Source organism: Mustela lutreola, chromosome 16 (assembly GCF_030435805.1).
Source record: "Mustela lutreola isolate mMusLut2 chromosome 16, mMusLut2.pri, whole genome shotgun sequence".
Taxonomy (NCBI): domain Eukaryota; kingdom Metazoa; phylum Chordata; class Mammalia; order Carnivora; family Mustelidae; genus Mustela; species Mustela lutreola.
In genome coordinates, this window is record NC_081305.1 from 41,657,562 (window position 1) to 41,674,621 (window position 17,060).

Consider the following 17,060-nt stretch of genomic DNA (forward strand, 5'->3'; position numbering starts at 1 on the left):
CGCTGCGCGCACCCGGCCTCCGCTAGCCGCGCCGCCCGCCCCCTCTTCCTCCTCCGAGCTCGTCCAAGCCAGTGCATCCCACTGCTGTCGCCATGGCCGCGCTCACCCAGAATCCGCAGTTCCAGAAGCTGCAGAAATGGTACCGCGAGCACGGCTCTGACCTCAACTTGCGCCGCCTTTTCGAAGGGGACAAGGAACGCTTCAGCCACTTCAGGTGCGCGCGCCGGGCCACAGGCGGGGCGCGAACGAGCGGGAGCTGGCTCCGGGCGCTCGGGGTCAGGTGTGCAGGCCCGGGGCGGGCACGGCCCGGCCCGGCGGTCCTTGTCCGTCCCCGGGGGTCCTTGGCCGCCCCCGGCCACGGATCGGGGCCCGGGCCCAGGCCTCCGTTCGTCCTTGACGTCTCCTTGAAGGAGGTTCTTGGGGGGCTCGCGGGCTCGCTGGAGGTGTCGGAACTGGGCTGCTTAGTCATGAGAAGCAAGTTCCTCTGCGGCTTCTTCTCTGCAGGGGCATCTCTTTCTCCACCTCCTGTCGCCCCCTCCCCCCGCAGCCCCTGCCATTTGAGAAGGGACTCCTTCCGCAGTTATGGGCAGGGGCCCTCGGTGACGCAGCAAGCGGGGAAGGGGCTGTCGCCTTCCCCCAGCTCCTGGCCCAGAACGGGTGGGGGACATCCGCGGGGGGTGATGAGTATGGACAGGCCTTGGGGGGGCGGGTTTGCATGGAACCGCGGAGAAAGGGTGGAGATGTGCGGGCATGATTTCTGCAAAAGAAGTTCGGTGCGGAGACCTGTGAATGGCCAGGAAATGGAAAGGAGTCTGTTGGAGGAAATCTTGGGGAGCAGGAATCTCGGGGCGTTCTGGTGTGTGGTGCTGGTGGGTGTGTGGGGGAGGGGACGTCTGGGGCTCCAGACTGGAAGCCATCATGGCCTGCCCTGCGTTCAGAGTCGCAGCGTGGAAGCTCTGGGAGGGAATGGTCACTCTCCTGGCTAGGTAGGGGCAATGCACGCCGCTGTTTGGCTTCGCTGTTTGAGCGGAGGAATGACTCTTCAGGAAGGGTCTACACCTTCCTTCTGTGTAAATGGCCCCTCTTTCACTGTGCTGTTGCTGCTTCAGGTAACAGACACCACCGCTGTGCTGGGCAGCTGGGGCTTGTCTGGGGTGTGGCTCAGGGAGGATGTTTTTTTCTTTTTTTCTTTTTTTTTTTTTAAAGATTTTATTTATTTATTTGACAGAGGGAGATCACAAGTAGGCAGAGAGGCAGGCAGAGAGAAAGAGAGGGAAGCAGGCTCCCTGCTGAGCAGAGAGCCCGATGCGGGACTCGATCCCAGGACCCTGGGATCATGACCTGAGCCGAAGGCAGCGGCTTAACCCACTGAGCCACCCAGGCGCCCGGGAGGATGTTTTTTTCTGGATGCAGCTCTGGTCAGGAATAGGCTGGGGAGAACTGGGGTGTGGTCACTGGCTTCTGCCATCTTTTTGCAGCTTGAACCTGAACACCAGCCATGGGCATATTCTGGTGGATTACTCAAAAAACCTTGTGACCGACACTGTGATGCAGATGCTGGTGGACCTGGTAATGTTCTGGTGTGGGGGGCTTGGCCCATGACCGACGGCTTGGCAAGTGAGCTGAGCTCCTGGGAGCCCCCAGATCCTTGAGCAGCTTTATTTCCTTCTCTCGGTGGATCTCCGTCACTGCCTCTGTGTCGGCCTATGGCTCTGAGCTCCTGCTCCCCTGGCTCAGGTTTTGAGCAGCATCCCAGGGGGCCCAGGGCCAGGTGTTGGAGCAGACCCTTCACAGGCAGTGGGGGTGGACACCAGGCTGCAGCTATCTGTCAGCTCCACTGGGGGCTGCAGCAAGGCCAGAACTTGGTGGCTTGGGCTCTTGGTCACTGATGTGGATGGGATCAGGCCTTAGTATCTTCTCTTCTCAGGCCAAGTCCAGGGGCGTGGAGGCTGCCCGGGATCGCATGTTCAGTGGCGAGAAGATCAACTTCACAGAGGTGAGCTGGCCTGTGGGCAGCCAGCGCTGCATACCCTTCAGGGCCTCTTCCTTCCCTCTGGGGTTCATCTGACTGATGGCATCCTACTGTGTCTTCATCTCTTCTCTTAAGCAATGTTTTTGCTTAACGAGGGGCACAGAAACCTGTTTCCTAGAGTGGGTTGCAGGGCTGTGGGGTGCCTCTTCCCCGGGACTGGCAGTCTGGATCTGGTGAGCATGGAGTGGCTCCCGATGTCTGCCTAGTGAGAGCAGGTCTCAGGCCTGCAGGGATCTGGCTTCTTGAGGCATCCTCAGCGAGCTTAACTCTGGTCTCTTTGCTGCAAGTTTCTTTAGTGAAAAGAGGAATCTTAGGGCATAAGCTCAGCCTCCTCCGTGGTAAGCGTCAGTAAGAAGCCGCAATAAGGCCAGGCCTTGGGGGCTTGTTCCTGAGTTGCTGTGGCAGCCTGGAGGTATTATAACCACTGAGTCCTCCGAGTCCCTTCCTCACAAGGGTAACATCCTCCTTTCACACTCTAGGAAGCTGATGATCAGAGAGCAGATCACTTATCCAAGACATATCTGTAAGAGACAGAGGTTTCAGACTCCATTTACCTCGCCCCTGGGCTAGGCTGAGGGGGGCTGCAGTCACAGAGGGCTTCCTGGAGGAGTTCATTTTCTTATGGAAGAGGGAACAGGAGTGAGGTTGGGCACGGTGAGGGCAGAGTGGCTTGAAGTCTTCCACCTTAATGGGCCTTTCCTTGGTTTGGAGTCCAGCCACCATCCCTTTCCTGCCCACCTGGAGCCTTCAGATCTGTTTCCTTTAAGGACTCCTCTACCAGCTTCAGCTTGATGGGACTGTTGCTTTCACACAACAAGGCCAGCTTCTTGGCACCTGTCACAAGCCTACAGTTCCGTTTGTTTCTGGCAGTTAGTGTGTGTAGTGGGGCTGCTTGGCCAGGGACATTTTGAGTTGCCTGCTTTGCTCCACATCCAAGGGGCTGGGAATACTTTTTAGAAGGTGCCAGCAAAGACGCCATGTACTCTCACGGAGACGATGAGATTAGCCTTAATGAGCCCCTGTCCTCTGAACCTGTTCATTGCTGTGTGGTCCCCATTCTGTTCTCTCTGCCTGTGCTCACTCTGTTCCTCTTTCTGGCTTTTCATGCTCTGAACAGCTAGGGGCCCTCTGGGCTTGCCCTGGTCTTCTCCTGATCTCCTTCCCCTTGTGACTGTCAGTAGACCTTGGGGCCTGCATGTCCAGTGGGGAAAGGGCTGAGCCGACTCCTGGACCATGTTGGACCATGTGCTCCATCATGCCTGGTGTGGCTGCCCTGGGCTGAGGTTTTTCATGCACTGACTGCTGTCCGCAGGAACGGGCAGTGCTGCACGTGGCCTTGCGAAACCGGTCAAACACACCCATTCTGGTGGATGGCAAGGATGTGATGCCAGAGGTCAACAGGGTCCTGGAGAAGATGAAGTCTTTCTGTCAGGTAAGCCAAGCCTGTGCTGGACATGCCCTTGGGCATGTGCGCATGCATGGGACTGGGAATCGGGGGACCTTGATGGGCCGCCCCTCCACTCTGCTTGGAGACGACCATCGGCCCGTGTTCTGAGGGAATTTCCCTGCCCCTGTGGTGAGGGAACCTACCACCAGTCGCTGCAGAGCAGTCTCCTTGCTGAACTCTAGTCACCGGTGGGCTCCTGGTGACAGTCCCGCCAGCGCAGAGATGGGGAGAGAGAAGTGAGGTCCCTGAGGGGTGGGATAGTCAGAGGAGAGACTTGCTTTTTCTTTTTTTTTTTTTTTTTTTTTTTTTTTAAGATTTTATTTATTTATTTGTAAGAGAGAGAGAGAGTGAGAGCGAACACAGGCAGACAGAAGGGCAGGAAGAGTCAGAGGGAGAAGCAGGCTCCCTGCAGAGCAAGGAGCCCGATGTGGGACTCGATCCCAGGACGCTGGGATCATGACCTGAGCCGAAGGCAGCTGCTTAACCAACTGAGCCACCCAGGCGTCCCGAGACTTGCTTTTTCGAATCTCTTTAGTGATATGCCCTCCTTTTCTGGGCTAGAGCTAGATAAAAATCAATGTTTTAACATTTGCTTGGCCATACCCCTGTGTTTGTAACATTTCCTGTGAGCTCTTCTGAAAGCTTCCTGTGCGTCTGCTGTGGACGTGTACATCTGTCTCCTCCTCTTCGAAACAAATGTGCATATGCATTCTATGCGTTCACACACACGGGTTCATTTTTACGTACCCTTCTGCAGCTTGTCTGTACTTAGAAATAAGAAATGTCCCTGGGTCTGTGTCAATGCTCATAACTGTGCCCTCTTCTCCTGTTGAGGGATGGGGGAGTAGAGATTGCCTCAGAGACCAGCTAGAGATTTCCCCACATCAATTCCTGTTACCACGGTGTCTGTCCCGGGGCAATTCTGCAAGGGTTAGTGGCCACCTTCAAGCCTGGGGTACCAGGGTGAGGTGTGTGTGTGCGTGCATGGTACGAGTGGGCCATGCTTGCTCTGGGAGTGGGAGTGATAATCTGGGCTCTGGTCAGCTTATCCCTGAGACCAGCGGCCCCTGCCTCTGGCTGGTCCAAGTCTGGTTGCTTTGGCTCAAAGCCACTTCAGACCTCAGATGGCAGAAGCGATCTGGCCATCCATCCTGGAAGCCTGATAAGCCAAGTGAATGGGATGTCTGAGGGTGAGGAGGGGGTTGGCAGCCTATTGCAAATCTGGATTCCAGAATGTTCCTTACTGGTGGTGGGTACCTGTCAAGGGCTTCGGGTGTAGGGAAGGGCCTTCCCAGCCATGGGTGGTGAGTAGTAGAGCTGATGTGCATTGGAAGCCCATTGCTCTGTCCAGTGAGCATGTGCGAGCTCATGTCTGCTGTATGGAGGAGCATGGTCCTGGCTGTCTGGGAAGCTATTTCCAGGAAAGCCCTCCCTTAACAGCTGGCTGCGGGATACCTGACTCAGACAGACGGGGTATTTATAGTTCAAAAAATGCTACCAAGTGGCAGCAGCTCCACGTAAGGAACACCCGGTGTGGCTGTGCTCTTAGAAGTTTGCCAAGGCTGAATTGAGGATGTTCACCGTGATCTAGAGTCTAGTGGCAGAAATCAAAAACCACCTGAGTCTGGGGCACCTGGCCAGCTCAGTCAGTGGAGCATGTGACTCTTGATCTTAGGGTCGTGAGTTCAAGCCCCACATCGGGTGTAGAGATTACTTAAACATAAAATCTTTCTTTCTTTCTTTCTTTTTATTTGTTTATTTTAAAGCTTTTATTTATTTGAGACAGCACGCAAGCAGGGAGAGCAGCAGGCAGAGGGAGAGGGAGAAGCAGGCTCCCCGCTGAGCCGGGAGCCTGATTCGGGGCTCGATCCCTGGACCCTGGGATCATGACCCGAGCTGAAGGCAGAGGCCTTTTTTTTTTTTTAAGATTTTATTTATTTATTTGAGAGACAGTGAGAGAGAGCATGAGTGAGGAGAAGGTCAGAGAGAGAAGCAGACTCCCTGTGGAGCTGGGAGCCCCATGCGGGACTCGATCCCAGGACTTCGGGATCATGACCTGAGCCAAAGGCAGTCGTCCAACCAACTGAGCCACCCAGGCGTCCCTGAAGGCAGAGGCTTAACCGACCTCTGCATCCGTTTAATTTTTATTTATTTTTATTTATTTTATTTATTTATTATTATTATTTTTTAAAGATTTTATCTATTTGTGTGACAGGTATCACAAGTAGGCAGAGAGGCAGGCAGAGAGAGGAAGGGAAGCAGGCTCCCCAGTGAGCAGAGAGCCCGATGTGGGGCTTGATCCCAGAACCCTGAGATTATGACCTGAGCCGAAGGCAGAGACTTAACCCACTGAGCCACCCAGGCGCCCCCCTTTTAATTTTTAAATAAAATTATTTTTTTTAAGATTTTATTTATTTATTTGACAGAGCTCACAAGCAGGCAGAGAGGCAGGAAGAGAGAGAGGAAAGGAAGCAGGCTCCCCAGTGAGCAGAGAGCCCGATGTGGGGCTTGATCCCAGGACCCTGAGATCATGACCTGAGCCAAAGGCAGAGGCTTTTTTTTTTTTTTTTTTTTTTTTAAGATTTTATTTATTTATTGGACAGAGAGAAAGATCACAAGGAGGCAGAGAGGCAGGCAGAGAGAGAGGAGGAAGCAGGCTCCCTGCTGAGCAGAGAGCCTGATGCAGGGCTCGATCCCAGATGACCTGAGGTGAAGGCAGAGGCTTAACCCACTGAGCCATCCAGGTGCCCCTAAATAAAAATTTTTTAAAGATTTTCTGTTTGGGGCACCAGCAGGTAGGAGGGGGCTGTGGTTACACTGAGCTGCCCCACTGTGTGGGATCTGTGAAGTTGAAAGTGGAAGTTGCAGAATAGGCACGTGTCGTAAAACCCCATCCGGTCTAATAAAGAGTGTGTGTGATCCTGTTAAAGATGTACAATTTTCTTCTCTGGGATGCTTTATTGTAATGAAACTTTAATGGTGAGGTTAAGGGTTGAGAAGCTGAGCGACTTTATTTCTGTATTGATGGAAAATTTCCTATGGCTGTTGATAGCCTTATTTGGGGGAAAAAAAACTGCTAGGTGTTACTGGTTTAGGGAAAGATACACAATACTGGTTTTCTATTGGTATATAATAAATGGCTCCAAAACTTGGCATCTGTCAACAACAATCAACATTTTTATGAACCAGGATTGGCGGTGGCTGTGCTGGCTGGTTCTGGTCGCATAAGGTTGTAGACAAGATGTGGGCCAAGGTTAGCACTCCTCTGAGGGCTTGATGGGTGGAGCCTGAAGGATCTGCTACCAAGATGACTCTCTAGCAGTTAGTGCAGCTTTTGGGAGGCTTAGGTTCCTTACCTGTGGACCTCTCTACAGGCTGAGTGTTCTTATCACAAGACATCTGATTTCCCCAAATGAGTGATCCAAGAGACCTTGGCAAGGCAGAGTGCCTCAGGGTCCTTTATTTCCTTGAGCTAGCATCGGAAATCATATCTGTCATTTCTGTAATACCCTGTTTGTTATAAATATTCTTTTTTTTTTTTTTTTTTTTTTTTAAAGATTTTATTTATTTATCAGAGAGAGAGAGGGGGAGAGAGCGAACACAGGCAGACAGAATGGCAGGCAGAGGCAGAGGGAGAAGCAGGCTCCCTGCTGAGCAAGGAGCCCGATGCGGGACTCGATCCCAGGACGCTGGGATCATGACCCGAGCCGAAGGCAGCTGCTCAACCAACTGAGCCACCCAGGCGTCCCCCCTGTTTGTTATAAAGGTCACCACTGAGCAAAGTAGGAGGGGACGGGGGCGCCTGGGTGGCTCAGCGGGTTAAAGCCTCTGCTTTCAGCCCTGGTCATGATCCCAGGGTTCTGGGATCGAGCCCCGCGTTGGGCTCTCTGCTCAGCTGGGAGCCTGCTTCCTCCTCTCTCTCTGCCTGCCTCTCTGCCTACTTGTGATCTCTGTCAAATAAATAAATAAAATCTTTAAAAAAAAAAAAAAGTAGGAGGTGACAGCACAAAGACATCAGTGTAATGTCAAGAAGTGAGGACCATTGGGAACCATCTTGGAAGTTGGTTGCATAGTCTGTCTTCAGGCTCCCAGTGATTCATGTTCCTTCCACATGGAGAATATCCTCACCTTCTCCTAAGGCCATATCCTATTACAGTATCAGCCAGAAATCAAGAGCCTCATCATGTAAATTAGGAACAGCTATAGGAGTTCCTGCATTTCTTTTAATACAGAGCAGACACGCTTCGGTTTGATTTGAGAACCGTGAATTAAAGGAACAATTTGTTTACACATCACATACCCAACATACATGAGGTAGGCATAGAGTAATGGATATAGGAAAATTCCTTTTCAAAAAGAGGGGGACTGTGGGAGGCACAGGGGAGTCATTGGTCTGAATAATTCTGAAATCCAATAGGATATATGTTGGCAATTGCCCGGTTAGGACTCAAGGCCTCAGAATCATTTCTCAAGGTTTTTAGCTTTGCCCTCCTTTACTCTAGTAATCTGCGGGGTGATTTGCGTTTGTACCTCTGCCGATTGCCTGTGGAAATGGGCTTATCCGAACACCCCCTTTTCCTTTCGTAATGTCTCTATCCTTTTCAGTTAAAGCTGGTAGCATTTCTGACAGTTCAGTTCTTTTATTTTATTTTACCTTTTTTTTTTTGTTTAAGATTTTATTTATTTATTTGACAGAGAGAGATCACAAGTAGGCAGAGGGGCAGGCAGAGAGAGAGGAGGAGGAGGAAGCAGACTCCCCGCTGAGCAGAGAGCCTGATGTGGGGCTCGATCCCAGAACTCGGGGATCATGACCTGAGCTGAAGGCAGAGGCTTTAACTCACTGAGCCAACCAGGCGCCCAGTTCAGTTATTTTAACAGCTTTGTAGGTCTCCTGTGAAGCTTACTGGGGGGAGGGGCGGTTCAGTCCATCAGGCAAAAGCCATACTTCCACGTTTCTTCAAGACAAAGCCTTTTCTACCATTGTTTTTGAGACCAGATTTTCTCAGAAGCCTTCTCTTTGACCAAAATGTTTTCTGTGTTACCACCTTAGGCCTTTTGGAGGTCCAGACAAGGGAAGGTCTTACAACGACACCCTCTGCTTCCCCTTCATATTGTGCTTTTTGTTAGAGTATCCTGCCTTTGATCTTTGCCAAGGAGCCATCTCTTCATTTTGGCATCTGTTGTTGCTTGGAGAAGCTGGGAATTTCTTTTTTTTTTTTTTTTTTTTTAATTTATTTGACAGACAGATCACAAGTAGGCAGAGAGGCAGGCAGAGAGAGACAGGAGGAGGAGGCAGGCTCCCGGCTGAGCAGAGAGCCCGATGCAGGACTCGATCCCAGAACCCTGAGATCATGACCTGAGCCGAAGGCAGAGGCTTTAACCACTGAGCCACCCAGGCACCCCAAGCTGGGAATTTCTAAACCCAACAATTCCTGGCTTGCTTTGTTTGGACATTCTACCTTTAGTCTATTTCTCTATTCTTAGATTTTATTGTAAGCACCAGGAGGCTGTCTGCCTATCTGGTAGTCCTGTCCCTGGCACAGACCAGTCCCAGTAGTTGGCATTCCACATTTCTTGGTCTCTAATTCATTAGGTTCTGCTGAGAGTTTGCCCTTGTTTTGTGAATTCTGAGAGGTGGGGGTGTCCCCCACTTTGCTGATGACGAAATAGGGTTTAGCTGGGGCCGAGTATGGCAGGCAGCTGCCAGTGTGGTCTCTGTAGGCCCCAGCGAGCACCTGGACGTTGGACCTGAGCTGTGAGGATGCTTTTGAGCACCAGCGTGTCCTTGGTGCTTGGGACTGAACGCATCTCTCCCGTTCTGTGACAGCGCGTCCGCAGTGGCGAATGGAAGGGGTACTCGGGCAAGCCCATCACGGACGTCATTAACATCGGCATTGGCGGCTCTGACCTGGTGAGGAGTTATCCCTGGGGACGGGGTGGGGGGGCCCACCCAGAGCCTTGGTTTTTCCAGGGGGAGACCTGGCTTCCCCGTCTCTATGGGTCCTGGAATCTTGTTTTCTGACACTGCGGCTCCTTGCAGGGACCCCTCATGGTGACCGAAGCCCTTAAGCCGTACTCTTCAGGAGGTCCCCGGGTTTGGTTTGTCTCCAACATCGACGGGACCCACATCGCCAAAACTCTGGCCACCCTGAATCCTGAGTCATCCCTGTTCATCATTGCCTCCAAGGTATGGGCCTGGGTCCTGGCTTGGCTCCTCAGCCCTGTGCAGGGGGTGGGGGTGGGGGTGGAGGCTTTGCCAGTGTTCCGGCTCACTGTGCTTTGTGGATCGGGTCAGCCTTGCTGCCCTCAGATTTGGCAGGCGACACACACGGTTTCCTGATGGAAGCCTGAACTAGTCAGAACCTTCATCTTAAGGCCACATCCGTTTGCTTTCTGGGATCTGTGCCCAGCCCGGGACTGTTCTTGTCTTTTGAGACCTCAGTGCTTAATGTCTGCTCCTTTCTGATCCCAAAGCCATGCCCAGTTAACGTAAGGGTTTTGTCTGCTGTTTACGTTTTTCTCGGCTTGTGAAGTCCTGGAACCCCAGGACGATGGTACTACTCCTTCTAGGCCCTTACCCCAGACCCAGCCACTCGCTGTGGCTTTGTGGACAGGTGGGCAGAGGTTATGTGGGGCGACTGTCACTGCTTGTGACCAGTGGGCACCCACATGGCCACTGGGCCCTGACTCCAGGCCACACTGAGCCTGAGCTGGGGATCGACTGCTCTACTTTCTGGCCACAGACCTTTACCACCCAGGAGACCATTACGAATGCAGAGACGGCGAAGGAGTGGTTTCTCCTGTCGGCCAAGGACGTGAGTGCTGGGGTGGGAGGTGGGCAGTGTGTGCGCGGGGAAGGAGAGTGGGCCAGCCCATCCACCTGAGAGGCCTTATCTGATACTGTTGCCATGTTTCTCCCGAAGTTGGCAGCAGGAGGTAGCCTGTCTTGGTGCCTGCTTTTTCCAGTTTAGACATTTGGCTTTGCCAGTCCGAGACATGTCAGATGTGCTAGAACCTGCTGGAACTAGCTGAAGGCACTTCAAGGTCCCTTGGCCCTGGCAGGATCCTCTCTACCCCTGGCCACACCCACTTTACGGGAGAGGGAACCTGGGCCTCGGATGCCTGTGTGGAAGGATGGGCCTCTGACTCTTCCGTCCCCTTCCCCTTGACATGGGGCTCCTCTGACAGCCTCAGAGTCAAAGCCTGGAAATAGTCTGTCCCACCCAGGGCCTTGGTTTCTCCAGAGACGGAAGGCTTACTTTCCTCGGGTGGCCCCCTGGGATGGGTCTGGTGTAACCCGGCTCTGTCTCTTGTAGCCTTCTGCAGTTGCGAAGCACTTTGTTGCCCTGTCTACCAACACGGTAAGTGCCCATGTGGCCTCCCAGACTTCTTTCCCTGGGAGGGCCCAGGTCATGTCAAGGTCACGGCCTGTCGGAATACTCAAGTGCAGCTGTCATTCCCGGGTCTGGGGATCGTGGCTCAGCTGCTGGGATAGAAGGGCCGGTTGCCTGTGAGGGATGTGAGCTGCAAACCATCCCTTTTACTTCCTCCATTTGCATCAAATCTCTGTAGCTCCAGAGAGGCATCTGGTTGGCTGCGTCCACCTCTCAGGCCTGACTGATGTCCAGAACTCTCCACACACATGACCTCCTTTGGCCTCTCCCCACATGGGATGTGTGGAGTCGAGGTGGGGGTACATCCCATTTCTTCCATGAGGAGGTTAAGCCCCAGTGAAGGATTTTGGCACTGCGACTGGCTGAGTCAGTGGTGCTGGGATGAGAATGTTGCCCCTGTCCGCCCAGCCTGAGGCTGTTGAGAGGTGTGGGCCAGGGTTGGGGAGGCAGGGCGGAGCTGAGTGCCAGCAGTAACAAACCAGGTGAGCACTTGTGGTGCAGTAGGTTTGGTCCGCGGCTGTGGCAGAGCTGGAACCACCCTCCAGTTGTCCCGACTGCTCCCTCCCACCTCGTCCGCCCCTCTTGACCGACCCCCACTCCTGTCTCCAGTGCTGACCTGCCCATGGTGGGGAGGCAGGGGGACGTGTTCGGGCTGGCTCACCACAGCACTGCTGTGTGCCTGCTGCTGGCCGAGCTCATGCTGGGCAGTAGAAGGGGTCGCCGGCCCTGTCTGTCCAGGGGCGCAGAGCACCCAAGGGGTAGCGTGGGTTATCTCCTCAAGGCTTCCTGCAGCAGAGTCCCCATCCCTGATAGTGGAAGGGCTGGACAGGGGTCCTCGCTGGGGGACACCTGGCCTCAGAGGTGGGCCTCGCTCTGCTTGGGCTCCGGCCCTTGGTGCAGTTTCCCGTCTGTCCTGGATGGGTCAGTGTCTGTACCCCGACAGGTCTAGGCAGCGGCTCTTGGAGGACGATGTGTGGGGCCAGGCCCATGCATGGGCTGGGCAGCCTCGCTCAGCCAGAGGGCTTCACAGGCACCAGGCCACAGGTGCTGCCACATGGGAGCTGGCCTTGGCAGTTCTGGGAGTGGCCGCTGCTGCTTCCTGGCCTGGACTGAAAGGCCGCTCCAGCCCCGCCCCGTCCAACCATCCATCCGTCCGCAGCTTGGACAGTGGGACACCTGGCACCCTGGAGCTCCTGTTCTTATCCAGCTAACATTGGTTTTCTTCCTTCTCTCCCTTTGCCCCTTTTTAGTCCAAAGTGAAGGAGTTTGGGATTGACCCTCAAAACATGTTCGAGTTCTGGGATGTAAGTAAAGTCACATCCTTGTGCTGGGTGAATTATGTGTCCTGGGTCAAGGCATGACCACCGTGGCACAGATGAGGGGCTTGTGAGGTCAGGTCAACATTTACTGTGCACCTGCTGCATGCCTGGCTCTGGGAGGGGCTGAGAGGCCCTCAGGGAGGATCGTGGGGGCAGGAGCAGCCCCGTCGGGAGGAGGGCTCCACTTCTACCTGGGAGGGCTGAGCTTGCTGGGCCAGGCTAACGCTCCCTGGGGCATCTGCCAGCAGCACCCACTGGGGGGTAACCGGAGCCACCCCTGCCCCCCTTCACTAAACTGAGGTTGTGAGTTATTCTCAGTGATGACCTTTCTCCACACTTGCAGCCTCGGTCTCTAAAGGCCACAGGGCAGGGTGAGGCAGGGTGTGTGACCGGGCAGGCCCGGTCAGGAGGTACAGGAACAGCTGAAAGGTGGCAGAGAGGAGGCGCCAGGCCTGGGGCCTGCTTGGGCCCTTGTCAGGCAGCTTGCAGCACAAACCGTGCTGGGGCGAGTCTAGCAGTAGGGGGTCATGGTCTCATCCCTGCTGGGGGTGGGGGGAGAGGGGGTGGGAGGCCGCTGGTGCCAGGCAGCTAGTGGGGAGGGGCACCTTGCCTTGGGCTGCTGGCTTGCACATTGCCCTGGGGAAGGGGTTCCCGCTGTGGGATGCAGGGTGCAGCGTGGGCGCTATGAACGCAGGGGGTGCTGTTCTAACACATGACTGGCAGGCGCACCAAGGAGGGCATCCTCTAGTTGGGGATTTTCCCAGGGAGGGGTGGGGGTGGGGTCAGTTTCCAGGCCTTTAGACTGGAAGCTATTCGCTTGGTGGTAGCATCCACAGTTTTCTCCCTTGAAAACTCTAGAGGCCTTGGAGTCTGGGAGAACATCAAGCCCTAATGTCCTGAGGCGTCTGTTGTGTGTAATGAGTTAACTTCTTTCTAGAATGGGACTAATTATGTACCATCCTTGGAAGAATTGAGAAGTCACTCAAAGCATTTTCTGCATCCTGTGGCTCAGATGAGGAAGCCCAGTCGAGAGAGATCGGGCAGCTTCTAGCAAATGTTGCATGTCTGATAAAGTAGGGGAGGCACCTGCTACCTCTTCTCTGGGATCTGGAGCCTCAACAGGTGGTGGTCAGGAACAAAAGGGGCTCCTGCTAGCCAAACCCCTGTGTGGGTTTTCACTGCCTGTAACTTCCCAGCATGTAGAGGTGATTGGGGTGCGGCTCAGGGCGAGGCCTAGGCCTCCCAGGTAAGGCCTGGGAATGACAGTTGGGTGCACAAACGTGGGGCTGGGGCCGGGTAGTGAGGAATGAATAGCCAAGGGGGACACAGTGAAGGCCTCTTGGGCCAGGCCAGGCAAACCACATACACAGTGCCTGGGTTGCTAAGGATGTATATTGTTTTGAGTCAAGAAGGTGACATCTGAGGAGCCAGGGATGGGTGAAACTTCTGGAGCTAGTATCTTAGGCAGAATAGAAGGTCAGGACAGACCTAGGGATGTTGTGCTGGCTCTAAGGTAAGATTCAGAAGAGGCCATTCTGGTAGGGGGACATCTAAGTGGTGAGGCCTGGTCAGTTAGGGTCAGTCACGGGTGAGCTTCATGCTAGGATCACACAGAGATACGGTGGTAAATGATGGGGTTTCTCAGGGCTCAACCAGAGTTAGTATGCATTGGGAGAGCTAACTTTGGCTGGCGGGGTCTGAAGAGGAGCCAGGATAGGTAAGGGTACTGATGAGGTCTACGAATTCTGGAAGACACAGGTTTCAAGATGGTTCTGTCGAGTAAGGTCTGCGGAGTGAGAGTCACATACAGGTACTTACACCTGGATCTGTGAGTTGAAGTCCCTGGCATGGGACAGGTGTATGCATTGGAGTCTGTCCGACTGGTTCTGCAAAGTGAGTATCAGGTGATGGGTGTCTGATCACTCAAATGAGGTGATTAAAACTCAGAATTAGGCAAACCTAGGTAAGTGCCCTGAGCCGTGTCAGCTACCTGGCTCTTGGCGACCTGACCAGGTGTGATGAACAGAGCTCAGGGGTTGCAGAGGCCTCTGAGGACCTGGAACCAGCTCAGGGTCCTGGCAGGGGTTTTGTGGGGGGAGGGGGCGGAGCTCAAAGGGCCCAGAGAAGTAAAAGGTAGGAATATACTGAATTGTGAAAGGTAAGGAATGGGGAGTTGGGGCAAGTGACGAACAGACAGGAGCTCCATTGGTAAGGTATAGTCCGAGAGGCTCGTGGTAGATAAAGGCCTAGAGAACCACATCTGCAGGGTGAGGTATCTGAGGCCCAAGTCTCAGGGACCAAGAGGGTCTCACCCGTTTTCCCTCAGGCTGAGGTAGGCAGCCAGGAGCAAGCAGTCTGCTGAGGAAAGACTCCTTTCAGGTTAGGTTTGTACGGTGGAGTCTGCCCAGGGAACCTTGTCCATCTGAGGTCACAGGAGCTGGAATCAGACAAGGTGTATGTAACTAGGTTTCTTAGGAAGGCCTAAGGAGCCAAGATGAGGCACATAAAGGTAGAAGGTGGGTAGCTTGGGGCGCCTGGGTGGCTCAGTGGGTTAAAGCCTCTGCCTTCAGCTCGGGTCATGATCCCAGGGTCCTGGGATCCAGCCCTGAATAGGGGGCGGGGGGGTGTCTCTGCTCAGCAGGGAGCCTGCTTCCTCCTCTTTCTCTGCTTGCCTCTCTGCCTGCTTGTGATCTCTGTCTGTCAAATAAATATATAAAATCTTAAAAAAAAAAACAAAAAGTGGGTAGCTCAGGTAAGGACACCAGAGCCGACAAAGGGCAGACATAGTCGAGTCTGACAAGTGAGTACTAGAAATGGCCTGATTGGGTCCAGGTGAGAACTGTGTCCTCAGGTGATGGACATCTAGTGGTTCTGGGGCTCCTCAGGTTGACTCTCCTGGGGGTGGTCCTGAGTCCTGTGGGCTAAGACAAAAGCTGGAGTCAGGCAGAGGGATGGAGAGCTGTGTGCATCTGGAAGGTGTATGAGTTCTGGGTCTGGCTTAGGTATGTAGAACAGGTATGTCTGGTGGGCCTTGAGAGGGGAGGTGAGATTCAGGTTTGTACATTTGGGGTCCTGAACAGGTAGGGTCTGAATTGCTGAAGTCGGGTTCTGGTTTGTATTCTGAACTGAGGAGCTAGGGTCAAGCATAGGTGGGCAGAGCTGAGTTTTTCAGGTAACATCTGTGAAACCACGGGCAAGCAGAGGTAGATTGACCTGAAGAGCCATGGTTAGTGTCATTCAACTGTCTTGCCATTGAATTTAGGTACAGGTAGGTACACCAGATCTGTCAGGTAAGGCCTAGAGAGGCCATGTTAGGCTTATCTAGAAAGAACTCTATCTCTTAGACGATCTCTGAGGTGATGAAGGGACATCAAGAGGATAGGCTTGGTCTCTCAGCTGAGATCTCAGGAGCCAGGATTGAGTGCAGGTGACTCGATCTGGATCTCCCAGGTTCAGGTCAAAATAGGCAGACAGAACTGCACTTCTGCCTGTCTTGTAGAGCTCTCTCACAAAGTTGATGAGTTTGTGGTCAGGTACAGCTATGTGAGATTGAGTTTCTCAGGTGAGGTCTGCGGAGTCTATATCTGGCAAGGGTTTGTATCCTTGAGACTGGCCATAGGAGTTCAGCACAAGTGAATACAGCAGGGTTTGTCAGGTAAGATCTGTGCCACCAAGATCAGGGCAGGTTCATAATGCTGGGTCTCTCCAGTGAGATCTAAAATAGTCCCAGCTGAGTCCAGGTAAGAACTGAATGTCTTAGATGTAAACAACTAAGAGGAGGTACAGGTAGGCAGAGCTAGCCCACTTTGTACAGTGTCAGGAGCCACGAGCAAGCACATGTAGGTAGATCTGGTCTCCCAGGTGAGGTCTGAGGACCCAGGGTCAAGCACAGGTAGGCAGAACTGGCCCAGCAGGTGAGGTTTGAGGAACCAGGATCAAGTACAGGTAGGTAGAACTGGCATGCCAGATATGATACGAGGAGCCCAGGTCAAGTATAGGCAGGTAGAACTGGCCTATCAGGTAGAGTCTAAGGAATTGGGAGTCGGGCCCAGGTAGGTAGATTTGGTTTGCTAGGTGAGGTCTGAGGAGCCAGGGTCAAGCACAGGTAGGCAGAACTGGCCCATCAGGTATGGTCTGAGGACCCAGGGTCAAGCACGGGTAGGCAGAACTGGCCCATCAGGTATGGTCTGAGGACCCAGGGTCAAGCACGGGTAGGTAGAACTGACACCATGTGAGGTCTGAAGAACCAAGGTCAAGCACACAGGTAGGCAGAGCTGGCCTGCCAGGTGAGGTCTGAGGAACCAGGGTTAAACACAGGTAGGTAGAATTAGCCTATCAGGTGAAGTCTGAGGAATTGGGAGTCAAGCCCAGGTAGGTAGATTTGGCTTGCTAGGTGAGGTCTAAAGTACCAGGGAACTGGGCCACCAAGTATGGTCTGAGGAGCTAGGGTCAAGCACAGGTAGGTAAAACTGGCTCAGGTAGGTAAAACCAGATAAGGTCTGAAGAGTCAAGGTCAAGTACAGGTAGGTAGACCTGGCCTGCCAGGTATGGTTGGAGGAGCCAAGGTCAAGCACAGGTAGGCAGAGCTGGCCTGCCAGGAAGGTCTGATGAGTCAAGGTAGGTAGAGCTGGCATACCAAGTGTGGTCTGAAGAGCCAAGGTCAAGCTCAGGCAGGTAGAACTGGGCTGCCAGGTAAGGTCTGAAGAACCAGGTCAAGCACAGATAGAACAGGACTGCCAGGTATGATCTGAGGGGCAGGGTCAAGCATAGGTAGATAGAACTAGTCTACCAGGTGAAGTCTGAGGAAGTGGAATCAAGCACAGGTGGGCAGATTTGATTTGATAGGTGAGGTCTGAGGAACCAGGGTC

At 53.6% G+C, this 17,060-nt stretch overlaps 1 protein-coding gene across 1 annotated transcript in view; it reads left to right on the forward strand.

Annotated features, from left to right (window-relative positions):
- Positions 1–17,060, forward strand: part of GPI (glucose-6-phosphate isomerase) — a 27,795-nt gene continuing 10,735 nt past the window's right edge. The window contains exons 1-9 of the mRNA XM_059151981.1: positions 1–214; positions 1,479–1,569; positions 1,928–1,996; positions 3,345–3,464; positions 9,307–9,390; positions 9,520–9,666; positions 10,223–10,294; positions 10,796–10,840; positions 12,124–12,177. Coding sequence (XP_059007964.1) covers positions 93–214; positions 1,479–1,569; positions 1,928–1,996; positions 3,345–3,464; positions 9,307–9,390; positions 9,520–9,666; positions 10,223–10,294; positions 10,796–10,840; positions 12,124–12,177 — 804 coding nt within the window. The 5' untranslated portion in view covers positions 1–92. The remainder of the gene's footprint in view (positions 215–1,478; positions 1,570–1,927; positions 1,997–3,344; positions 3,465–9,306; positions 9,391–9,519; positions 9,667–10,222; positions 10,295–10,795; positions 10,841–12,123; positions 12,178–17,060) is intronic.